General features: G+C 39.3%; 1 protein-coding gene across 4 annotated transcripts in view; it reads left to right on the forward strand.

The window, feature by feature from the left end:
- The first annotated feature begins 6169 nt into the window (after positions 1-6169).
- Positions 6170-27156, forward strand: part of spata17 (spermatogenesis associated 17) — a 48175-nt gene continuing 27188 nt past the window's right edge. For 2 of the 4 annotated variants that reach the window (XM_039794229.1, XM_039794231.1), the window contains exons 1-6: positions 6170-6282; positions 6827-6916; positions 8088-8169; positions 9623-9673; positions 13165-13268; positions 21868-21991. In XM_039794229.1, coding sequence (XP_039650163.1) covers positions 6215-6282; positions 6827-6916; positions 8088-8169; positions 9623-9673; positions 13165-13268; positions 21868-21991 — 519 coding nt within the window. In that variant the 5' untranslated portion in view covers positions 6170-6214. Of the gene's footprint in view, positions 6298-6826; positions 6917-8087; positions 8170-9622; positions 9674-13164; positions 13269-21867; positions 21992-27156 lie in introns of all 4 variants that reach the window. The other 2 variants (XM_039794228.1, XM_039794230.1) reach the window with 1 other exon arrangement.

Below are 27156 nucleotides of genomic sequence, written 5' to 3' on the forward strand. Positions count from 1 at the left end.
TGATTCAACCTGGTATTGAATTCATTCGAAATATTTCATTCATTCATTCATTCAACCTGGAATTGAAGGTTACCTAGCTACACTGATGTGTAATCCATTCTGTAGAGGAACCCCATTCTCTATCTACTGTATTATGCATCAGAGAAGGCATTAGCTATATTAGATAAGATGTATAATAATAGCAAACATAGACATCAATCTGTCCTGCTTTTATATTGCATCAGAAGTTCTTCAACTTCCAGCATTATACTCTATACTGTATAGTAGAGGTATTCTGCATTTCCTCATACAGTATAATATGCTTTAATTCCAAATGAATTAAAAAAACTTCTCCAGAGGGGCTGAGCACAAGTTAAGTGAGCATGCAAAGAGGAACTTTGACAATCGCAACATATGTAGGTACAGATGTTCACACAAGAAGAGATTCAATTAATCATTAAGTCACTCCACATGTCACTGCCTCAGCTAAACAAGGTCCAATGTATCTGAGCCAGAACTACTATACATTCCTGTGTGCGTGCAGGTATGTGAGTGTGTGTGCATGTGTGTGTCCCTGTTTGTGTGTCAGGGCTGATTGCTCTTGACTTCATTAATCTCTGCAGTGTGGTTATGATTAGCTCTCTGAGGCATGCCAGAGGACATCTGACACACACACACACACACACACACACACACCCACACACACACACACACACACACACACACACACACACACACACACACACACACACACACACACACACACACACACACACACACTCACTGTCAGATCTGGCCACCTCTCCAGCCTATTTCTCTCACGGTCGAACCAATTGGCTGGGAGCAAAGAGAAACAGAGTAGCTCTGTGGTGACAGGACATACACACGCATGCTAAAGGTTTGTTATACTTCAAACAGACCTAACAGTGTATATGTGCATTCAGAATGTCATAATTGCAGAAGAAAAAAACAACTGTGGGGAGAAAGAGAGAGAGCGAGAGAAAGAAAAATAAACTAACAAAGAGGTTAATGTTAAATAAATAGTGGGAAAGAGCAAGACAGTTGTGCAAAAAGTTTTAAAAAAAGCTAGTACTAAGCAATGCACACCAGATAGAGCAAGCAAAAGATAGATGTGAACCAGAACAAGAGAGCAAGACATTAACGTAATAGCGGACGGGTAGGGGCAGATAAAAAGAACAAGTGAAGTGTTAGTGGTGAAGTGGTAAAGTGCTACAGAGAGGGAGAAGATGGGGAATCCTTAGATGCATGCCTACACCCTGCCATGATCAGAGTATGCACTGGATGATTTATTTTCCCTCTCTGATATTGAGTCATTGGAAGAAAAAAAAATCTACATTCCATTAAACTACTGAGGGTTTTATTTTGAAAGGATTGTGAGGATGTGATTGTGGGTATGGATGTGGATGTTTGCGGGTAAAGGAATGGCCATAAGATGTGGCAATCATGCAACTAAAAATGTCTCTCCTTATCTTTATTGTTTTCCTATCCTCTTTGATTGCTTTTCTCTCTTTTCAATCCTTTCTGTAAAGTGGGTAATGTATTATGAAAAAAATGCTACCAAATAAGAGAAACTCTTTCAGCCACATTCACTAAGCCTTTGTTTCTGACACATACTGCATGTGTTATGTTATTTTGCAGACTTGCACATCAGCCTACTGTAGAAGAGCAGTTTGTCTGCCATTTGAAATGCAATCTGTATTTTAGGATTGAAGTGCACTTTTCTTAATTTTGCAGAAGAGGAAGAGCATGCAACAAACACGAGAAGATAGCATAAGTGTGATTAACTGCGGGTTACACAATTTGTGAGGTTTGGAGATTTGAAAAATTCAGCAAAAAGCAAGATTGTGGTCAGAAAGACAATCTTGAACTTTATAGTATCAAACAGTAGGTTAAGAGATTTGACTTGTTTCAAACGTTTTAATTGAAACTTAAATCTGAGATACTGCTCTACAGTTATTATTTTTAAACCATTTCTAAGTCACTGTAACTCTAATTACTTTCCTTAAACAGTGTTTTAATAAGTCAGTCTTACCTTGCAGTTATTAAATTATATCAGAAACATTGTATCAGAGGGCTAATAGACATTTTAATAAGTTTCCCAGTCAGAGTTCAGTTGCAACCCAACTACAGTAACATTTTTAATTTTAATTTAATTTGTAATTTAATAATTATTTCTATTTTGGTATTACAACATTATTTTTTACATTCTTTTTACAGGTTTTTATAAAACCAATTTAATGTTTGTAATTCTGGCCTTGACCGTCTCTATAGAAAACATGGTGCCATATGAATCTGTGTGTCAACACAGACAGCAAAATGACAAATTGTTGAAAAGAAGAATGAGATGAGTAATGATGGAACAATAATGCCACATGTGTACTGCCTGTGTGTGTGTGTTGTGTGTGTGTGTGTGTGTGTGTGTGTGGTGATGAATCTCTCATTGTGACAGTGGGGCCGGCAGCAGCAAATGTCCTTCTGGGTGGGACATACAGACACACACACACACACACACACACACACACACACACACACACACACACACACACACACACACATGCATAAGCACAATGAGACACGCATACACAGATGGAAACGACCACACTAATGGATCACCCCTGTCTGCACGCAATCCGCCACAAATAATGATGAACCACCCCTGCATTAAACTATTTTACACAATGCTCAATTCATTACACACACACTCTCTCTCTCTCTCTCTCTCTCTCTCTCTCTCTCTCTCTCTCTCTCTCTCTCTCTCTCTCTCTCTCTCTCTCTCTCGCTCTCTCTCTTGGCCTCTCTGTGGGTGTAGGTGAGCTAATAAAGGTATGATATTTCTCCTCTACCAGCACAATCATAGTTTTTATCCATTAGTAGGATATTAGGATGGGGAATGAGGAAAGGTGGGAGGGAGGAGATGGGATGGAGAGGGAAAAAGAGATGGCTTCAAATTGGTTTAAAAGCATTGCCACTGTAAAAAGTAACAGCAGCCCCAGATAGAAACATTGAGGATCAATTTGCATAGAGAAGACCAGGTGTAGCTTCGGGCCTTTTCAGGCCCTAGGCTTCTGGTGTCGAGGACCCCTCTATATTTTTCAATAACATTTTAGTGTCACATAGATGACATCAGCTCAAACTGGAAGTCGTTTAATCACTTTTTGGAGTTAGCCCTGTGCGTGTGATGGGGAAATTTAATTGCATTGTTTAACTGTATTTGAAAAAAACTAGGAAAATAAGGCCTAAAATAGCATAAATTATGCTATAAAAGAAGATAAAGCTTTGATTTTTAAATAATAAACTCACTTTGGAGAACCAAACATTGTGCTACCCTCTTTTGTATTCGCTCTTGCCTTAAAGTTGAAAATGAACATTTAATTTATGCTTTGGGACAGGTATCTCACTGTGACCTTCCAAAAACTGTCCTATTGAGATTTTGTGAATCAAGGGAGAATACGTAACAAAATAAGTCCTTTTGTATTCTTTTGATTTTTTTAACTAACATTTTCCCCCTATTAGAAAAAATACTAAACCGTCCACAGCACAGGTAAAATACATTTTAGTGATTGGGATAGAAATATGAAGTGGCACAAAATTGACACATAGCACATACAGCCAATACAAAGTTTAGATCTTTATTGATTTGGGACAGATTTGTAACAAACATATGGAGCAGGACATTGTTAAATGATGATCTAGTGTTTGCACCAGGTGCCAACAGAAAGTAGACTACCAAAAACAAAAAATAAGATTTGTCCTTTTTCGCTTATGCTCTGAGCCAGCCTGGACCAAAATGACTTACAATCATCCATCATACACCTGAGCTGAACATATTATTTTGTGATTGGCTTCATTCTAATTGATTCTCAAAAAAAATGTTTATTAAAATATTAGGAACCTTTTGTCAACTATGTATTTAATCACAATCATGTGCTTCATTTTTTGTTTTGTCTTATTCTATTTAATTTCCTTATGTTATTCGGACTAATAGACAAACAAAACCACACAATTCTTAACTTGGTTTAATAGTAAAATGTTTCATCATTGTTTCTTTATTTTACACAAAATCAAGATGTTGTATGTTACCTGAAAAGTGCTTCAAAACAATATGACAATAGATGATAGAATGATATAGTATATAGCTGATATAAACCACAATTGTTGTCTAAAATATATTTTCCAGCTTCACTTTGCTCAGTGTGGGAGAGAAGAGAAGAAAGAGTCATTATGGATTTCAATTAAGTGATCCCTGGGCAGAGAGGGATGCGTCAGAGTGGGGGAATTAATGTGCTGCGGACAGATGTTTAATAATAATGGCCGAACTGGTCCTGCCGAGAAACACACATTCCATCCGCTGCACCCCACTGTGTCTGTAGGAACACACATGCACAGACAGACACACACACACAGACAGGCCCACATACACAGACACTCACATATAATCACTCATATACTGACACACACAATAATGATTCATACACACGCTCTGTGCAGAGCAATGTGTGACAGTCTCACACACACACACACACAACACACACTGGTATCCCCACTTGCTTGTGTATGTGCGTGTGTCTTTATGACCAGAGCTGGCCACAGCGCATATGGCCCTCATTTAGGAACAATGGGCATGGAGAATGACTGGTTGGATGAGCCTCCTGACTGTGAGAGGTGACTGGAGGCATGTTAAATGACATGCCCCGTATGGAGAGATGGAGCGAGAGAGAAAGAGAGGGAGAAAGAGGCCATACATGGGTAATCCTGGATATGGAATCATTGCCTCGCTGAGCAAGAAAAATGTTTTGATTGAGAAGAGACAGAGGAAAAAAAGAAAAAAAGGAAAGCAGAAAAGGGGAGAGAGCAACTACATAGGAAGAGAGACGAAAGGGGAGGTACTTGATGGAAGAGTGTATTGCAAGAGTAGAGGGACAGGGAGAGGATGATGGTCTGGTTGGGTCTGGAAGTGGGTCATTAGACAGTGTGTAAACAGCATGTCTTTTTATGAAGTGCTCTCACTTGCCTTTTTGTGTCGTTCTCTCGCAGATACACTACTGGTGACACCTAATCAGTGTTGTGGCAGGACGAATGGCTTCCAGCTGTCCTTACAGTCTTGTCAAAAACAACACTTCCCTCAAAATCTCTCTGTCTCTCTCACTCACATTCGCTGTTCATACCGTCTTGTCACAACAACATTTCTCCGGTAATTACCAGGGTGGCCGCCCTCCTGCCGCCCCTCGATGGATGGGCTGAGCCACCATGGGTTCGCCCCTCCAGCCATAACTCTACCTAGGACGCCTGACTACTGCTCTTCACCACTGTGGTGGCCCTCAGACAGCAAATTAGCCTGAGAGAAAGACAGAGAGACAGAAAAAGATACTTAAACAAGGACACTGCCTGGCTCACAGAGAGGCAGGAAGGCCAGTACACAGACATGAAAGAGCATGGAGACAAATACGCACATGCTGATTCACTTTCACTATTTGTCGTTTGCCTGTCTCTAAGGAGTAATTTATAAAACAGACAATCTTTTCCTCTGACCATTGGCCAGACAGATGTCTTTTCTCGCACAGATACACAAGTGCACACACACCCTGCTGAGGTGATCATTTTTACAGGTGAAAATCGCTAAAGAGGAATGGGTGAATGACAAGGAGGGGAAATAAGGAAGGAAGAGTGGGGAGAAATGAAGTGATAACTGTATGATGAAGGGTGATAACGTCAGGAAAGGGAGGAAATGGATGTTGGGATGGATGGAAGAAAGGCAGCCTGCAGATCAATACTCAGATCCACAATCTGCATCAAAAGAGCAGGCTTTTTTTTTTAATCACGTTTCTGGGATTTTTTTCTCACAATAAAATTCATTTAAAACATTAATTCATTTAAAAAAAAGAAGATCAAACAAAAACAAAAAGGCTGATGTTGCAAAGTAGGATTTCATCTTGACTGGTTACATAAACTAAGCAGATGCCTTTAACCTCAAAGAAAATCTCGATATACAATTATAATAGACAGATATGGACACTTATATCAGCAGAAGGCAGAGGCTTTTCAAATTGTCTTTTTGTTTTTTGTTTGTTTTTTACAAAAGAGTCAATAAATTAAGCACTATTCATTAAATATCATACTTTTTATAAGCTTTGAACGCATCTCCACCCACTTGGGAAACTGCAATCGGAAACTGCAGTGTTGTCAAGACAACGGGTAAACTGTCGCCTAAGGAAACATGGCGGAGCTGCTGAAAATAAAAAGTGAAGTTGAAGAATTCAAAAAGGAATACTTCTACAGAAACAGGTATTTTTCACATGAGTACGTATCTTTAAGATATGAAAGACCATTGTGGCTGCTGTTAAAAGTTTGGCAGTTGAAGCCAAACCATTACACCAATTAGCGTAACGTTAGCTAGCTAGCTAGCTAGCTAGCCAGATAACGTTACCCAAAATGTCAACAAACGCTAGCGTCATGCTTTTTCCCTGCTAACTAAACTAGGATGTCATGTTTGTACAAAGCGTTAGCTGTCATTGTTTTGACGCTATAACCAGCAAACAGACGTTGCTCGTTGAAATTAATTAATTACGGTTTAAAAATAAAAATAAAACGTTATATTGTCACTTTTATGCATCGTCAGTGGCACTATCATAACGAAAGCAATTAAAATCTCTGAAGCACAACTAACGAGACATGGAACACACAGAAAAGGATATGTACTTGCAAGTGCAGATATCATACTACTAATGTTTGTATGGGATATTAATGGGTGTTAATATACATATGGGATAATGTAGCTAACGTTACAGCACACTGTTATTTTGTATATCTGTCTCTGTGTGTGCCTTAGCCAAGCTGAGGAGAACAGACAGAGGGAATACCAGGCCGCCAACCGGATTCAGAGCTGGTTCAGAGCCTGCAAGGTGCGGGCTTACCTCAGGTATGGTGTGTATGTGTACTAGTATGTGTGATGAGTGTGTTAGTCCAATTTGAATCTTTAAACCAGAGCTTTTTGGTAGGCTACTCCTTCTTATGCCATAGGCAAAAACGAATACAAGCCTTAATATTTTATATACCAATTTAAGGTTTGCTTTACCCCCTCAGGGGTTGAACAACATTCAGGCAGGACTCTAAGAGTTAATTTCAAGGGAAACCCTGATAGTAGATTACTCTCATAATTATCCCACTTCTAGAGCTTTGCAAATGGCCTGGAGAAATAAATGTCACTTGCACTCCATGCTCCTTTCACACACAGAAAAATGAATGTTCCTATGTCTGTGCTTTTTCCTATACTGTGACCCCAGCACCATTCTGCAGGGTCAGCAGACAAACTTCCAGACAGTAGGTTAATTCAGATTACTTTAGTTAATTGATCAATGCATTAAGTGGATAATTAGCAACAATTTTAGCTGCCTAAGTGCAACTCCGGGGTTGTGCTATCCCCGCTATAAGCATTGATTTTCTGGGCATATGAATGGCCTTTTGGAAATTGATGGCCTCATTGGAGGCAGAGAATCGCAGTGGACTTGCATTTAGAGTATGTTTGAAGATGAATACAAATGTGTGCCGCCGACTAAAGGGGGTGAAAGGCTCATCAGACATGATCGAAAAGCCTGGAGGAGCAGAAATGTTGTGCGTGTGTGTGAAAGCGTGTGAAAGTGTGTGTTTGTAAGCGTAATGTTGCCCTGACCTTTTAATTGAAGTCCTTTACGACCTAACATTTGTATGCAGAAAACAAAAGCACTCTTTTCTTTATTGTTTTTCAGGAAGAAAAAAACTAGATCACAGTTTATTAAAGCAGCAGTGATTTTAGGGTATTTTGTGATTTATTTAATTAAATTGTATTATATACAGGAATGCAAATTTTTGTAGCTTTTAGTCATTTTTTGTTGCAGCTCCCTTATTTCTAGAAGGTTTACATTTTCTATTATTTTAATTCTATGTTTTTTTGTACTCTTCCTGAGCATAAAATAGACTAACTAAAGATCAAACTAAGAAATCCACAATTTTCTTCCATGTGTATCTGAACTTTTTTCAGTGTTTTCCTTCATTTCAACTACTGAAAACTACATGTCCAATCCTCTCCTCAAATTTACTTTTTTTTTTTACAGCCATCTGCACAAGAAGGCAATCATTATACAGAGGATATGGCGGGGCTTCACAGCAAGGGCACGTTTCAGACAAATGGTGAAGGTAAGCCAGCGCCTGGAATGGCTATAGATATATTGATTATGTTATGATAGCATGCATTAGAATTCAATTGCTATATTCCTAAGTCCCCGTGTCTGACCTTAAGAAATATAATTCACTCATTACACATTGGGAAATTAGCACTTAGGAAATATGATGCAATATGATAAGGAATTCCATCTATATTGCATCCTGGGATGTATATAGAAAAAGTGTGGAGAGGAATAGAGAGAAGGAAAGAGTAGAGGAGTTTGTGTGTGTATGTGTGTGCTTTAGTAAAACAAGGCCTCATTTTCAGCATATTGCCTCCAACTGCTTCTTAATTGAACAGATTGTTGATACCGGATCCAATACCCAGCGCTCTCACGTATAATTTTCTCCTGGATTGAGTTTTGTAAACGTATCACAACAAGCTATTTATCATGCCTGTAAATTGACTGTTTGCTAAAGCATAACTGCCAGCCGCCGTTTGGGAGACGTTCAAGAAATGGAAAGGGGGGGTTGGATGGTGGGGGTGGGGTTGAGGAGTGTTAAAATAAACGATGAAGGATGTGTCACAACATACATATGGGCTAAAAAGAGGCTGTTTGGTCTCATTTAGAAACAGACGAGCACTAATTTGAATCACTCAAAATTGCCACAGCGCACTATTTTGAATTAGCCTTGAGAGATTATATCCTTCCTCTTCTCTCTGTCTCTCTCTCTTGTTCTCTCTCTCTCTCTCTCTCTCTCTCTCTCTCACTGTCTTTTTCCTCTCTCACTCCTGCGGACCTTATCATGTGTAATGTGTCATGCACAAAGCCTCATCTCAAAACATCAAGCTGAATTTACAACCTCCTTTCAAGTCTTTGTCATCCTTCCCCTTCCTCTCCTCCCTCTCTTCCCTGTCATTATTAAAAAAGACGTGTTGAGATATGAATCCCTTTTATGGCCGACTCTCCAGTTTGCTCCTGAAATGTGCCCCCAGTGGTCGCCTGCGCGTTGGTGTGCGACAGCTCATTGAGTACACCACTGAATATTCTCTGGCCTTTTGTTTGTCACTTCTGGCAGTGCTGTCATTGATTATGAAATCCAGAGGAGAACGTTTGGCCGTCATACATCTCCATTAGCTCGCTGCTTGACTACCATAGATTTTCTTGGCCCTTGTCTGCGTTGGTGTATTAAGAGAGTACCGTCCTCCCCTTGATACAACGTCCTGCTAACCTCTCTCTCTCTCTCTCTCTCTCTCTCTCTCTCCATTCCCCCGACTTCTTCTCTTGTTCCTCTTGTCTCTTTTGCTTTCCCTCTCTCCTTTTCTGCCCCCTTCCCTCCTCCCTCCCCTTTACAGTGGCCCTATCTGGGCTGCCTTTGTGCAATGTATTATGTATAAAGAGCTCTTTATCTTTGACGCCTGCTGTGGACAGATCAGAGGGCTGGGAGACAAGATGTAACACCATCTTTTCCTTTGTGTTCACAGGCGGCATATTTTATCATGAAGATGAATTTCTACGAGGAGATGGCGATCAGGGTAAATATCACCACAGTGTCTTGTTTTAGCAAATGGAGTGTCCGGGTGGGGGGACACTCTGTTTCTTTGGGAGGCCCATGAAAAGCAGCCTGTAAGCACTTCATCACACCTCTTAATTGCAAAAATTGTCCATTATAGCAACTTTTTAAAATCTTCATGCAGTTCTTTTCTTACTTTTTAACATCTGGCATCATGTTGACATTCCTGTACAGTTTAGTTTTATACATCATTTAGGCCTTAGAATCAGGTATAATACACAGAAAAGAAAATCCAAATTATGCTATTTCAAAGTGTTTTATCGTAATTATGTCTTGACTCATTAGACATTAGTCCATGTACACTGACAACACTGTCCACTTCATTGTCCACTATTAAATCTGGCTTCTATTTCAGTTTTAGCAATATTCTTTTTTTTCTCTTAGTGCTCATGACCATCCAAATGTTCCCTCAGCAGACACTACTGTTCAACTCATAAATCATAAAACCGTGGCTGTGACTGATGCTTTGGCACTTTTACACAAGGATATTGCACAGAAACCTTATATTTTTACAATTCCATATAGCCTACTCGTTTGGCTAACTGTTTCATTCTGCCTAAACCATTAAAAGGTTTTATAGGCCAACAAAAAAATCCACTAGTGTTTATTGAAGAGGGTGTGTCGCCGTCCAGCTGGACAGAGATGGTTGCAGTATTTTCATATTGGTGGAAAAGCCTGGAAATTGAAGACTTTAAGTTTTACACCTAATAGAAATCCAAACAAATAAAGCTGACCACCCCATCGTTTCTATAAATGTCACATAATAGGAGAGACATAGATCCAGGCGCAGTGTTTGACCCAGCTGTTTTAGGTCACAGGGCGAAAGGTTAGGGTTGATGTCACCATGTAGAGCAGAGCAGAAGCTTCTGAAGTTAGAGAAAATAGGCCTTTATTACCCATATAAAATAACCATTGTTTCCTAAAGGAAGCAATAGGAATTCTAATGGAAAATAAAACATATGTGAATAGGGCAGCAAAGTGGCTCAGTGGTTAGCAATTCAAGAAGGTACTGGGTTTGAACCCCACAAGGGCCATTTTATTGTGTGTGTCTGTCTGGGTTTTTTCTGGGTGCTCCACTTTTCTCCCACCATAAAAGACATACGTGAAGGTATTAGAAACACGCCTGCCACTACCCTTGACTAAGGCTTTGGCCTCAGCAGTAAAGTTGGTCCCTGAGCACTGCACTGTGTATTCCTAAAGATATGTCATGGCTAATGTGTAAGTTAATACTTAAGAAAGTTAAAAATAAAAAAGTACTTTTACAATTTTATTATAATTAAAACATTTTATAATTTTACATATATGTAGCACCTGGACCGGTTCTTATTCATTATGCCAGCTGTTGCTATGTATGCCAGACTTAAAGAGAAAGTATGTTAGCAGAGGTGGAAAAAGTACTAAAATATTGTACTCAAGTAAAAGTAACCAATACTTTGATGAAATATTACTCAAGTACAAGTGAAATTACCTATCAGAAAAATGACTCAAGTAAAAGTAATAAGTAGTTCATTTAAAATGTACTTTAAGTAAAAGTTACTTAGTTACATTAAATAAAACTGTAAAACGGGGTGGAGGGATTTAGCCAGTGTTCTACATACGTTCTCCTACGGGTTGCTAGTGCTAGACAAAAATTAGCAATGCACCGAAACAGGTTGTTTTGCTAATTGGCAATTTGCTATTAGTCATGAAAACGTTTGTTTGAAGTACCAATGCAAATACTTACCAAAACATGCTTCCGCAGATTAGATGTGGAGTTACTGAATGCTGCCAGTTCAGTCACCTTTGGCAGGCACATCTGGCATTGCATGATGATACATTGGCCCTCTTGAATTTAAATGAAAAACAGTCTTTCAAATGTGGCCAAGGATTTTCGTTGTTTTGGGTAGCAGAATTCAATGTTTCAGCTAGCATTTCTACTGAAACAGTCTCTGAACCGTGGTCGCTCGCCTGATCCACCTCCTTCTCAATCTCCTACACAAAGACTTGGCTCCTGGTAGGCAGCCGAGATGCTGATCATTCGTCACTGTAGTGGTTCCGGGCGTGATTTATTTATTTTTTCTTCCTTTAGGTTTTTGTTAGTCAAAGTATTTTTTTTGTAATATGTAATGTAGCGAAATAGAATACTTCACTCAAAATGTAATGAAGTACATTTTAAATTACCGATTTTAAAAACTACTTGAAAAATACAAAATACACAACAAAACTACTCATTAACATGAGTAAATGTATTTCGTTACATTCCACCTCTGTATGTTAGTATTTTGTATGTATCTCTTCTGATACATTACATTTTTGACAGAATCTGAAATAGAGAGAAAGAGAGAGAGGGAGGTCCCTTCTGCAACAGTGAATGAGTGAAGGACATCTCTACTCAAAGACCATCTTTTACCAAATAAGTATTCAGTGTGTAAATAAAGGGGAAAAGAAAAAGGGAGACACAAAGGGAGAAACAATCATCTCAGAATCCCCTTGTGACACTTTCTTTGAATCAATTTGGATTCTTTTATTTTTTCTCTCCCCTCCTGTTGTCTTTATCACGGCGTGGTAGCTAACAGAGGATAATGTATTAGGGCCGTAATAGAAACCTGTGTTTACATGCCGCACCTCGGATTTGTATTAGATTCAACAGCATCGATTTCACTAGTCAACAAAGGTCAGCAAGAACTCGGGAGGCGGCAATTACTTTATTTAAAATTATCTATTGACTGGCAGATCAATGCTAATTCTCATTTTGCTCTTTGTTGTTTTTCCCCATCCTCCACTCCACCTCTTCTCTCCTCTCCCCTCTTCTCATAGTGTGATTATTCTTTTACCTGCCATTGTTTTAATCTCCTAATTAGTCTGAAGGACATCCGCCCCCTTGCTTTAAAACGGTCCACTGGTGTGTGTGGGTGTGTGTGTCTGCTAGCTAATCTGCAGCCTCCACAATCAATGTAGACTGATACAGTTAAACGTTTGGAGCTGTGACAGCTGTCCTCCCTTTGATTGTCCCTCCATCACTGCAGAGGAAAAAACTGCATGCATGGTTATACATGGTTCAAAAGTGTTCTCCCATATATGTTAATACAAACATCTATATTATTTTTTTATGTTTTTTATTTTTCCTCTGCAAGTTTATGCAATTAGAAGAAGCATTGGCAAGACTGTATTTACAGTAGACAGCATATACAATGAGAAGACACATAACAATTAAAATGAATCTGAAGAATTAAGACCTGAAAAAAACAGTTACATCAGCATAACATAACATGCCATGATTCTTTACCGTACTGTCTGTTAAGAGCAACACTATTCAGTGTTAGTCATTAAAACAATTGCTATGCGAAACAAATGATTTCTTTCATATTTTTTTAATAATTAAGCGTCAAAGATGCCACACTATTAGATTTTCCATACCCCATGCTGTTGGAAAACATCTGAAGAAAACTTATGTCATTCTTGAATCCCTCACAGATCCAGCGGAGATGGAGAGGATTCTTTGTGAGGAAGTATATTCATAACTACTACGCACGCAAGAGCTATCTGGAAGGACTTTCCAGGAAAAATGAACTTGTCAGGTAAAAAAAAAAGAGGCTCAAGAAAGCAGACAGTTTGATAGCATGGCAATTGAATGAATACTACACATACTGCATGTTAAGGAAAAATTTAGGAGCAGCACATCTCATTTCACATACGTGAAGAAGATTTGGGAGTAGGATTGGGCATCGAGAACCGATTCCTACTCGGAATCGTTTCAAAAATTACGATTCCATCGGAATCGTTTCTTTATTGGAATCGTTTGGAGGATTTGGTTTCAAATCTAATCATAGGTTCCAAATTTAATATGCGCAAGTTTTGGTTTCCATAGCAGCCAGGCGCTTGTTGTGTTGCAGCCGTGCAGCACAGTAAGCGGAGCTCTAGTCTGGCTTTATTTTACATTGAAAAAGCTGTAAAACTGCAAACCACCATTGAATCAAAATAAAACTTTCCTCTTATTTGTGAAAATAGGCATGTGACCCGTTTCAACTCCACCCCTCAAAGAATCGGAATCGAGAATCGATAAGAACCAGAATCGAAAGGAAGAATCGGAACTGGAATCAGAATCATACAAATCCAAACGATGCCCAACCCTATTTGGGAGACCTTGATGAATTACATAGAAGCATTTAATGAACACTCAATTGAGAAGGCAGGACAGTTTAACCATGATGTGTTATCGTGTCGTGCCGTCCCAACTCTCTGAAGGTCCTGTCTTCCTGAAGGTGTATTTAAGTTTAGCTGAACCTTCAAGGTAAACAAAGATATTGCGGGCTCCCAAATATCTCAGCACAGTCAAAATGTGTTATGGCTTTACTTTCTCTATGGTCTTGGCAGGATGAGAGCACTTGAGGCAGCACTGTCTTATCATACAGCTGTTACATCTCCTGTCTTCCATGGAGTTGGAAAAGTTGAAGTAGCCTACTTCTCAGCCTGGAAAGGTTATGAGTTTATGTTGGACACTGACCTGAATGACACCTGGGTAACACTGCCTCAACTTGCATAGCATGAGTTCGTAAGCAGGAAATTCCACCACACTGCACAATATGACAGGTGCCTTAGCGACAATAAGTAAGCAAGATGTAACCTTTTTGTAAAGGTGTACAATTTTGAAAGGAAATTGTTAAATACATTACTTCACTACTTTTTCTGTTTTCCCACTTCTTTCCTCTGTCTCACTCTCTGTCTTGCTGTGTTTCTGTACCATTTTTCCTTTAAGTGTTGTGGTAAAACTTTTTTTTTGCCCAGGGACCAATACAGGACCTAGAAGAGAGTCAACTGGTACATTGATTTGATTAGTGTAAAGGCAGTTGTTTAAAATGTGTACCCGTAACCTTAGTCTATATCCTTGACGTTCAACTTCCGGGATAGCTCCGTTGCCACAGGAAATTCCGCCAGATGCATGTATTTTCCGTTTCCTTAAGCTTTCTTTGTGTTGGAATTTTACATTTGGTGGATTTATGAGGACTATTGTTGACTGCTCCTTAGATCTCTGCAGGGAAAATTGAGACAGCTAGCTAGACTATCTGTCCAATCTGAGTTTTCTCTCGCACGACTATTTTGCAGCGGCTCTGTGTGGAGTTTAGCGCTGTCCATGATGATTCTGATTGGTTTAAAGGAGAATTCTGGTCGATTTCAACACGTAGCTTTGTTGTTTGTTGTCACTTAGTGCTTTCAGTAGCGAGAAAAACGAAAATAATCAGTGTTGCCTACACCGAGTTATGCTACTGCTAGCTTTAGCACCCAGGTTTTAAACGTGCTTTTAGCCTCTTAACATGTTCGAGATGTCATTACCAGTGCCTTGCCATGTGAACTGATTCCTTCTGAGTGAACACAGTGAATATGGCTGCAGTAGATGTGAAAGGAATGCATAAAAGTTGTGCTAATTCATACCTCTGTTTAGTTCCGGTGTTGAGACAGCAAGAGTGCTTAGGGACCGTCTACACACTACAACACCGAAAAGAGATAAAACCAAAATATTTATTAATTTAATGATTACATAAGGTAGTTTCTCCAAACTTACCTCAATTATAACTTGTCTCCTGTTAGTTGTACTGCAGCACTTACTTTTAGAAAATAAGCATATGCCGATTTTTGAAAATATTTTTGTATCGCTTTTCGGTGTTGTAGTTTGTAGACGGTCCCTAAGCACTCGTCTTGCTGTTTCACCACCGGAACACCAGAACTAAACAGAGGTATGAATTAGCACAACTTTTACGCATTTCTTTCACATCTACTGCAGCCATATTCACTTTGTTCACTCGGAAGGAATCAGTTCACATGGCAAGGCACTTGTAATGACATCTTGAACATGTTAAGAGGCTAAAAGCACGTTTAAAACCTGCCCCGTTTCAGCCGCCTGGGTGCGAAAGCTAGCAGTAGCATAACTTGGTGTAGGCAACACCGATTATTTCCGTTTTTCCCGCTACTGACAGCACTACGTGACAACAAACAACATACTGTAGCTATGTGTTGAAATCCACCAGAATTCTCCTTTAAAGAAATGCCATTATACCAGAGCATGTTTTCCCCGAATGCTGTGTGGAGTAGCTAGAGGGTCTGTGTGTGTGTGTGTGTGTGTGTGTGTGTGTGTGTGTGTGTGTGTGTGTGTGTGTGAGAAAGCGAGAGCGGTTTTTCGTAAGATCTGTACTTGCACGGTTGTTACCTCAGAGAAAGAGGACAGGGGAAGAGGAAAGGAAAAGTGAAGGGATAAAAGAGACAGAGAGACAAAGAGATACAGAGGGAAGAAGAGAGAGAGAGAGAAGTCCTCTAGAGCGCTCGAGGCTAAGAGAGAGAGAAGTGAACGATGTGAAGAAATTAAAAATTAGCCTCTGACTTGAACCGCAGCTCGTGCATTAATAAAACATCCTGTGCTCTAGGGCTTACTGCTAGAGATACGCCATCTTTTATTTTTGACAAAAAAAAAACATCACGTTTAGCTAATAGTCACATTTTTTATGTTGCTAATATATTTTACCGGAAAATATCTTTAGGCTTCTGCTAAAATTAAATGTAAATTTGTTAAAGTGCTCTTTGGATCACTGACTTTCCCCCTCACGTCCCCACCAGCATTCCACCTTTCCCCCACACTCCCTGCCCCTTTTAGAGGTAAGGGGAACAAGGCTGTTAAAGTCCATTAAGAGTTTTGCCACTTTAGTATTATATCACACAAAGAGAAACACACACAAACACAGACAACTTTGTCAGGTGTTTTGACATTACCAATGACGAAAGATGGAGAACTGGTAAAACTATGCTTATAATAGTTTATCTTTTTCACTATGCCTTGCAGGAAAAAGTCATAGCCACTATATACTTAAAATGAGCATTTACAGAAATCATAGTGGAAATATATTTGTAATGTGTATAAACCAAAGATTACACAGCTTGTTATAACTTGTAATATGAAAACTGGTGAACTAAGCAACTAGGCTGGATCAGATAAGTTTGCATATTACAGTTCATAACTGTACCATTTTTATTTTGCAATTTTTAGACCCTGCCTAGAAAAACAATAAAGTCTTTTAAATATTGCTATGCTGTCATACACATTTTTCCAATCCCTACATGGTATATTTTAAAAACAATCAAATACAAAGAGTATGTATTTAGAGACTGAGTTAGACTAGATCAGAGAAATGTGGTAGTAAAGAATTGTAAAAAAAAAAAAAAAATTCAAAGAGCAGGAGATGTGATGTCATTTTACTTTTGGTTTGGTCTGACTGTTTCATTATCATTCCCAGTCTTCTCATACACACACTCACACACACACACAGCCCCTCCTCCACAGTGGTTTGGGGTGTTAAGGTCATTTTCTCTCCAGTTAATCACATGTTTATTTTGTGCTGCCGGGTTCACGATCAATTAACGCCGTGCCGGCATTTATTTAAAATATCCTTTCTGTGTTAGCCGCTGAGCCCTCGGATTGCACGCTGCCTGATCACTCACCCCGCAAAGGTCTGCTTTTTAATCCACCAGCATACTCCCTCCCTCTTGTAAGTCTGTCTGTCTGTCCAACCTGCTGCATAAATTATTCAAAGTTGGACTAATGGTCCCCATTTAGTGCAGGCTGATCGGCTGCGCATGGTAATGATATAGGAGTAATACATAGACTGCTCAACCTCTCTCTCTTCTTTCTGACTCTGTTTTAGCCCCTCTTTCTCTCTCATGACAGATCTCTCCCGCACAAAACCATCTGTGTCATTTCATTAGGTACAGCATCCAGCTAATACACGCTTTTTACACTACCATCTTCTATCCCGTGCTCTCAATCCGCCTCTCTCCCTCCCTCAATCTTTGCCTCTCTCTTTCTCCTTCTCTTCCTTAATCTATTTTGCTCTATATCGTTCTCTCCCTTTCTCTTCCACCGGTACGCTGTGCTTTAGTGTCCATCCTCATTCATCCTTCCTCTCCTTCTGCATAGCCTAATGAAGTCAGGACCCCGGCGCGGTCCCCACTCTGCCACAGTTTTCCTTGATACCCCAACAATTTATCACTTTGTCAGGGAGACACTTAAAGTTCCTGGGCTTTAATAAGGGCATGCAGTGGGACGATGGGGGCAATTAGGAAAGCGGAGCAAACCCGCTTTGCATATTTACTAAATGTGCTGGTGTCATCGCTGTTGCCACCAACACGGCCTGTTGACTGCATGAATTATTCCTCTATCTGCAATAAACAGCTGGGTAATTATTACTGCCATAATCAGATAAATAATTCTTCCTGTGATGTTGCAGCGACATGGCAAAATCCTTTAACTTATCCTAAAGAGAACGAGGGAGAATTTATGGACTTGGTGTTGCTAGGCTGAGCAGCACTAGTGTTTTTTTTTTTTATTTTTATTTAAATTTTTTGATTCTTCTCTTCTGGTGCGATGCTGTCTTGCTTCCTCTCTCTACTTTTTCCTGTCTCTCTTTACTCTAGCCTTCTTCATTCCTCCCTCTCTTGTGTCCCTCTCAAGGACATTCATGAAAGGAGAGCTGCTATGGTGGAGAGAGTGCGGGCCTGCCTGCACACCAGCCCTGCGATCACTCTCCGCTTCTATGCGTCAGTCGTTCTTTTGCTGCTCTTTCTTTCTGATCCAGTTCGGGTGGAGACAAGTTCATTCCTTCAGTCTGATTGGATTTGTGTGTGTGTGTGTGTGTGTGTGTTGTTTGTGTGTGTGTGTGTTGAAGTATAATCTGGGTGCTGTGCTCTTCCTGCCTCTTTAGGGAATTACTTTGGAGACTAAAACAATGGAGAAAAGTATAATGTATGAAATTGTAAATGTTTTTTCTCTTTTTGAATATTGATTGGAGATCATTTCAACGCTGAAATCATACATCGGTTATACTACTTCAGTGAATTAGTTAATCAATCAGTCAGTCACTTAAATGGAAACGCTGTGCTATGAGGGTGTTGAAGACTCAATACATTGAGCCGGTCACTGTCTAAATTGACTGGCTGGCTACCCCCTCGTTGCCAACTATTGAATCATTTAATTGGAGCAATTAAAACAGCCAATCAGGTCAAGCCTCCATTAAATATTTAGAACCTGGCCAATTAGCTGCTCTGGTGCTGGCCTGTGCGACCGCAGGTGTGGCCTGCTATCCCACAATGCCTCACTCTCTGATATCCCATCAGCCCTTTACACACCGTTGTGAACCAGGTAGTAAATAATTGAGGAAGACGTGAAGAATTTAGTTGTACTATATTAGTCATTTAAATAAGTTAACAGTCCAGGGTGAAAATGTCAGTTAGAGTTTCAATTATTTGAAAGTAGTTCAAGTATGGTTGATTAGCAGTTCAGCAGCAACATCAAAAGTAATCTGTAGTCAGAGTGCTCGTACTGCATTACATGGCATGCTAAGGACACTATAATTGCCCAATATTCATTGTTATTTTGTATTATTTGCAAAATAACTAACTGTAATCTATGTATAAAAAAACAATTAATAGCACAACAATGAAACTGTATAAGTACCATATAATGTAATGTACTGACATGATAATGCAATTTGAGCACATTTTAGTAATACTCTTATCTCTTATCAACTATAAAAATATTTTCCAGCCTGGAAGGCACCGTTGGGAGGCACTGGTTATGGTTATGGTTAGGGTTAAGGTTAAGGTTAGGATTAGGTGCCTTGAAGGCAGCGGTCGCAGCGCTGCCTGGAAGGAGTAGTTGGGGGCAAAAAACACCATCGAGCCACAAAGAGGGTGCTTTATACAAAAAGACTAACTTTGGAAGATACCCAATGCTGAAGCCTCATATTAGCTTCAGATAAACTTAAAACGCAAAAACCTGTTAAGTGGTAAAATAGCATTGATTAACGTTTTAATACAATAATGGCAAGTTCAGTGTCAAATCCCTTCCAGATGGTTCTCTCGACAAGACTATAGTTATTTGCATGTACTGTCAATGTGAATTAAGTTACCACTAGAGTGACTCAAATACCATTTGAGCATTAAAAACTTGAAAAATATCCTTTTTAAAGTACATTCAGAACAGAATTTTTTTTATTAATTTGCGATTAATCGCGAGTTATGGACAATCCTGTCTAATCCCATATTTTAATCAATTGACAGTCCTAGTACATTTATTTTTTGCTTTTCAACCTTCTCACTCTAGAGAGATACATTTATGATTTTATCTGCATTAGACGCAATATAGTCCTTTCTTTCTTTCTTTCTTTCTTTCTTTCTTTCTTTCTTTCTTTCTTTCTTTCTTTCTTTCTTTCTTTCTTTCTTTCTTTCTTTCTTTCGTTCTACACTTTCACTCAGTCAAATACACACACACACACCCAGGGCATGTGCTGCGTGCCGAACAAGGCTAATGAGGGCTGTATGTTGTGGCGGCTGGTTGGGTCGACACAGATCGAGGTGCCTTCAGCCGTTACAAATCTGTTTGGCTTTTGTCCACTACACAGCAATTAATAACACTGGGACTGGGGGCAGGGAAGCAAAGGTCACCCATTCAGCCCCTGACACACACACACACAAACACGTGCATGCGCGCACACACACACACACACACACACACACACACACACACACACACACACACACACACACACACACACACACACACACACACACACACACACAGAGACTCAGCTCAGACACATGCAGACATATGAGAACAGGTCCTGACCCCCCAAAACATTGCCGGCCTGTTTTTAAGGTGGTATTAATGTATGAACGAACAGAAATACACACATATACTGTAAACATAAACATGCACCAATTGGGTTGTGAACCAGACTGTCCAACAATAAACCAAAACTTTATATTTTACATTAATAAGTAATATCCCTGTTAGCCAGGTGTACAAATAGAGGCCAAGCAACCTCTCTATTCACACACACACACACACACACACGACGCACGCACGCTCACGCACGCGACGCGACGCGCTACGCACGCACGCGACGCACACACACACACACACACACACACACACACACACACACACACACACACACACACACACACACACACACACACACACACACACAGTGCTCTGCATATTTCATTTATTTTGTAATTTAATCTGGTGCTGAGGAAGGACTGAGAATGCAAAGGCAACGGGAACGGTGTTGTGATTTCTTTTTAAATGTCAGTAGCTGCAGAATGTGTTAACCTCACATTACAGACACACTATGAATATTCTGATTCCTCTGTGAAGGCTTGTAATTGAAAATAGAAGTTATGCAGAGAAAGAACTGATAGAGAAGAAGGAGAGAAAAAAGAGGGATAGAAAAAGAGACGAAGGATTGTTGATGAGCTATGGCTAAACTCTTATTGGTATTGTTCTCGCGGAATTAGATTGGCTTTACTCTTAGCTTTGTGCCTTGTGACCGTGTGTATACTTGCGTGTTTTAGTAATTGTTTCCAATTCCCTTTCTAAGTTATCACCCCCTTGTAACAATATGGCGGTGTGATTGCGAAATTAAATTGCTGTGTATGGGCTTTTAATGTATCCCATTTAGCCAGCTTCGCTTAACAGATGTTACAGACAGACCTGTCCTGGCTGCGGTGATGAAATATATCCATCATCTCCCACTTATAGCCTCTTGTGCTCTCACTTTGCTGTTTTCCTTCCAAGCTTTCTTATTCTCCTGTTTTTCTCCCCTAGCTTATGTGTCTTTCCATGTCTGTCCCAGTCTCTCTCATTTCATTAGGCAGTTTTTTACTAATCTGAAGGACACTTCAGGGAATTGTTAGCTTTACAACACAAGATAAGATCAGCTCAATCAGATAATGTGTAATGTAACAGGTAAGGTATCAAAACAAAAGGTATAATTAAAACATTAGTCTCTTTTAATTGTTATTGCAAATAGTGTTGAGTTAAATAAAATGTAGGTGCAGTATCCAGCCAGTCATTGTCATTTAGCAAACATGCATACATGTATGAGTATGATTAACTATTGGTTCTGTATGATTAAGATTGATTAAGACCACTTATAGAGCCACATAATTATATCTAAGATGTTAGTGTAAAATGATGAATAAACTTTGTTCATCTATTTTTAATGTACTGTACAATTTATATGTATTATATTCATATTATTTGACTGTGAGCCCTGTCATGTAAATTGATTAAATGTAAGTTTAGAATTTGAATTGCAAAAAATATTTGTAAATGGTGTGTGTGCCCTGTAGGATGGAGCTGGCAGAACTAGAGGAACTACAGAAGAGAGAGAGAGACTGTGTGGAGATGGTAAAAGAGCAGACAGCCAAGGTCTACCAAGCACACCGGTTACACCACCTCCTCAGCACCAAGCAGGTTGGTCTACAGGAGCACAAACACATATTCAGACTAATATTTGACCAGAGGCCGATATATTGTGATTCCTTCTTAACCACAGCTACATCACAATGGTTCAGTCAGAAATATTCTCCATTAAAACCTGTTAATTATTTTTCATTGCTTTCACACAAAATGCATTTAATAACCACATTCACCAAAATCCATGAACTCTTTTCTCATGCATACTCCACCACCTGCAATACACTGTATATCTGCAGCACATTGTTCAAATGCTAACACCGGTTTTCAAAATGGGTAAAAACACATTCATAGCAGAATGATGCAAATTCTGCATTTCTGCAGTTCTGCACCATATTGAAATAAAAACAAAATCTTAGTAGAATGGTTACAATAAAATTAAGTAAAAATTGTTCCATACACAGCTGATTTTGGCTAAAAGATAAGACATAAGATGATGACAACTTGTGGCCAAATGCAAGAGAGAGAGAGAGAGAACTAGAACCCTCAGTACTGTACAGTATGAGCTGTTATGAAATTATTATTGTAGCCCTGGAATTTTAGGAATTATTTTTTTTTGTTTCAAAATCTTTCAAGTAAATTATTAAACTATATGCACAGATATAAAAACAACAGGATTTTGAAGCAAGTTTCAGATTAATTGTTGTTACAAACACTTTTGTACAGTCCATGTGAAATGTGTTATTCTTATTCTATAATGAAATACTGATATATGTGAAAAATCATTCAAACTTGAATGAGGCTCATTTGCATAGAAAGGGACACATTTTAGAGTGACGCCGACATCGAAAATTGGCTGATGGCATGCTACTGTGGTACAGAGGCATAAGCTGATCACCTGGCAGCACTGGCCGCTCACTACGGCTCACTAGCGGCATTTGTTGGTCGCCAGAATTCCACTGGCACACCGTTTAATGGCAGGTGGAAGTGGTGGGCAACTGTCAGTGACAGTAAAGTAATTTCATATATTCTTGCCGATGTACCCAAAGTTAATAGTAGATCTAGCCTTTTTACGCCAAATGTATGCATATTACATAATTTAAATACTTGCAAATAGTACAGGAGCACCAAGACACTATTTGCTTGACAGCGCAGTTACTGTTTTCATGTTTTCCGCTTCCCATTTAGCAAAGCTGGCTAAATGGGCTACATTAAAAGCAGTAGTGATAGGAGTTCAATGAATGTGGTCTGTTTTGTGAAGGAGTGGTTAGTGAAGGTGGTTCAGCTAATGAACCTTTTGAAGTCAGTGAGTGGTGCAGATGATGTCATACATCTGCTTGAACTGTGTCTACAATTATATATACATTTTGTGAAAAATTGTTCGTTAATGTCACTTTAAAGTAGTAATTCAAAATGTCTTGCCTTTCAATTAGCAGGAAATTAATTAATCTTAGGTTAATCCTTTATCATTGCTTTTAAATAAAGATGTGTCTCCAAATGTAACTCTATACAATATTTACACCCAGAATATATATCTGACTTTGTAAAATATATTTTTATGTTTAAACTTCAGATTTACCATGGGAAATAGCAAAGGGATAGTGTTGCATCATTTTAATTTGATCACATGAAAGGTTGATACAACACCTACATTCTATATATAGTCATGCATGCACAGTATCTCTGAGACAGAAAAGTTTTAAAATGGTTTGATTAATGGTTCACTTAGTAGTAGTTAATGGTTAGACTTACCATATATCTACAATAGGTTGTTATAAAACTATTATAATTGTACTTATAATAAGTAAGTATTTAGTAAAAATTCCAGTAATGGTAGAAATTGTATTGTAATTGAAGTTAGTATAGTTATTATAATATACATAGTCAATGGGATAAGAGTTACTTCAGAAGCTGCAGACAGAGAAAAGGAAGAGTCTCCTTCTTTACTTCTTTCGTTAACATAGACGGGCTGTGTGGCGTTGATGTGTGTGTGAGTAAGTAAGTATGTGTCCTCATGGCTCTTCTGATGTGCTGAGTGGAGTATTTTAGTGCTTACCCTGGCACAGGTGTGTGTGTGTGTGTGTGTGTGTGTGTGTGTGTGTGTGTGTGTGTGTGTGTGTGTGTGTGTGTGTGTGTGTGTGTGTGTGTGTGTGTGTGTGTGTGTGTGTGTGTGTGTGTGTGGCATCCACACTTCTCTGTAACTCCCCACTGGGATCATAATGAAGACAAAGCACACTGGTCACTGTTGATTCAGCACCACTACTTCTCTCTCTCACTCTCTCTCTCTGCCACTATCTCTCTCTCTCCTTCATGCATGTGCGACTGGCATCGTCATCACCTGGCTTACTACCTACTTCCTGCAGGTATCACATATTCACCTAAAACGCTAACACACAACTAATACTCACAACTTACAAACGTTTTATTATGAAGTTTGTGTAAACTGGAGTGCAGTAGAGTTTGCATATTGTTAGATTATGGTTGAATCTCCAAATGCTTTATTTTATATCCATGTGTTCATTGCTTTTATCAATAATTTTATATATAATTAAAGCTGCAAGCAGTGTTGGACGGGCCCTCGCTCCTCCGTGTGTGTCGGGGTTACTGGCGGACGCCGCTCCATGTTACCCAGCATTTGTGCAAAGGTCAGACACAGCACATACGGTGCAGTGTGCTGCGTTGGAAATTGTGTATTGCAAATGTTTTACAAAGTAGAGAGGGCGGGGCAACTGGTCACCAATGAAAAGGGAGCTCTCTACTGAGTTCAATGATACCTCACACAACAGTCTACATCAGGGGTCTTCAATGTTTTTTAAGCCAAGGACCCCTGAACTGAAAGAGAGACGGAGCAGGGACCCCCCTTCTACATATATTGTATAAAATTAAGCTAAACTAACATGGACAGCCTAAAGCCTTTATACATACCTTTTTAGTGCATAATACTAAGCTATTAAAAAATAGGTGGTGTGCTAATAATATGTTGGACTCATGTTAAGCCATTTACATTTTTTTTTTAAACTTTAAAAAAATACAATAATTTAACAATAATAAGGGTAACGGACCCCCTGCTGAAGATCTCTGGTCTACATCAAACAGGTCATTAGTTATGAAAAGTGTCGTGGCTAAATCATAGGGGGCAGGTCGAACCATCACCAATCAAAAAGGAACTCTCTGCTGAGTTCAATGATACCTCACACAAGACTCTACCTTAAACGGTTTAAAAGTAATAAAAGGGGCGTGGCCTGATTACATGGGCGTGGTTAAAGTATAGGGGGCGGCTCAGTATCACATGTGGACCACACATAAGTTTCATGTAAATCGGATGATGTTTGTCATATAAGGCTGATTTCCTGTTGCTAGCAGGGGGCGCTACAACCAAAAGTAAATTTTAGCTTATAGATGTCCTCAGGCCTGGACTCTTGTTAATAGTTTGAAATTTCGGCCAAATTGGACAATGAACACTCAAGTTCAACTTCTTTGTTCATCGATAAATGCTCAAAATGGCAAAATAGCACATTGACTTTTAGGCCTACTTCCTGTTGCCACTAGGGGGTGCTATAACTTTGAGTCGATATCGGCCTGTAGATGTCCTCAGGGTTGGACTGTTATGAATCCTGAAAAGTTTCGAGCCAATTGAACAATGAACACTCAAGTTACACCCACTTCCTGTTTCGATGGCAAAACGTACAAAATGGCCGCCCCACCACGCATAGGCCCCATGAAAAAAAAATCTTTTAATGACTTTTCATCTTTAAGGTCTTAAGGTGGCACAGACCAAATTTTAAGTCGATCAGATGAAATCTCTAGGAGGAGTTTGTTAAAGTACGACACGTGGAATTGGGCAAAAACGCACTAATATTGAACTTTCAATTCAGAATGGCGGACTTCCTGTTGGGTTAAGGGTATGGTTCCAATGATGTTTTTTGTTTTTGATACATATGTGTACCAGATTTCATAAGTCTACGTGAAACGTACTGCAGGGGCTCAATTTTTTTATGTTTGTTGGGAGCACTAGCGTGCCATTTTTGAATGACTATTTACGAAACCATTAAAATATCACATTTTTCACCAGGCCTGATGCGACTGCCAATTTTGGTGAGTTTTTGAGAAAAAGGTGATTCATTGCGTGTAATAATAATTCCTTCAGTTTCAATAGGGCCTTAACTATATTTGTTCATGAATAAGAAAGAAGTAAAGAAAGGAAGTAGAAAAGTTTGCATGCTCTGTCCCGCCCTCTGTCCATCTCTTTCTCTCTATATATCTCTTGCTCTCTTTCTCTGCATATGGCAGGGGACTCTTTCCCTTCGTAGCTCTGACCTTGTCAGCAGTGAATAGATGGCTCTCCCACACAGTTCATCCTTCCTCACTTCTCGGACCCCAGCCCACACACACAAACACACACATACACACACATACTCACACACACAGCTTACCAAAAGGCCCCAAGTCCCCATGACAGAGACAGAGATGGTGTGTTCCTGGGGTCAACATCATTGCTCTTCTCGGTAGCTAGGTTGGTACTTTTGGGCTTGCATGTGTGTATTTGTGTGTGTCTTTAGGAGTGGTGAGAATTACGTTTGTGTTTGTGTGTGTGTTTGTGTGTCCCCAGCCTTCTGTCCCTTCCTGTTTGAGTAAGGTGTGTACACTCATCCCTAATGCATTTTATAGACTGATACTGAACACTTAAGAAATGTCATGAAATACAAAGTAAATCCTGACGATGAGCTTTTTGAGGGCCATTTCTTAAGATGTTGCTGAATGGTCTATTGTATGAACAACTTTGTGGGTACATTGTATTCCCTCAACACATTCTTATATGCTTAATTGTAGTCAAATGTTTTCTTGTTTGCCATTTTGTCGTTGTGATATTAGTGTGTTATATTATAAGGGTCAGGACCTTTTTATTAGAAGCTCTTAAAAGAGAGTGTGAATGCAAAGGAACAAGTGCAGTCCTGCTGTAGTAGTGCAGTAATACTTTCATAGGAGGAATACAGTATCAGCACGTGGAGTTGGTGCTAGCTTCAGTATTGCTTCTTTGAGGCGCAGTGGCAAGGCACAAATACACAGCACTCAAAATATTCAAGGACATACAATGTGCCATTTGTCAAGTAGAATTTATGCTAGAGTAAACAGTGAGTTAAAAGTTATTTTAGATTACAAGAAGGCAAATACAATTAATTGTAACAATGTACTTGTTTTTGATTATAAATTAATAACTGTCT

The sequence above is a fragment of the Perca fluviatilis genome, chromosome 3 (genome assembly GCF_010015445.1).
Source record: "Perca fluviatilis chromosome 3, GENO_Pfluv_1.0, whole genome shotgun sequence".
NCBI lineage: Eukaryota > Metazoa > Chordata > Actinopteri > Perciformes > Percidae > Perca > Perca fluviatilis.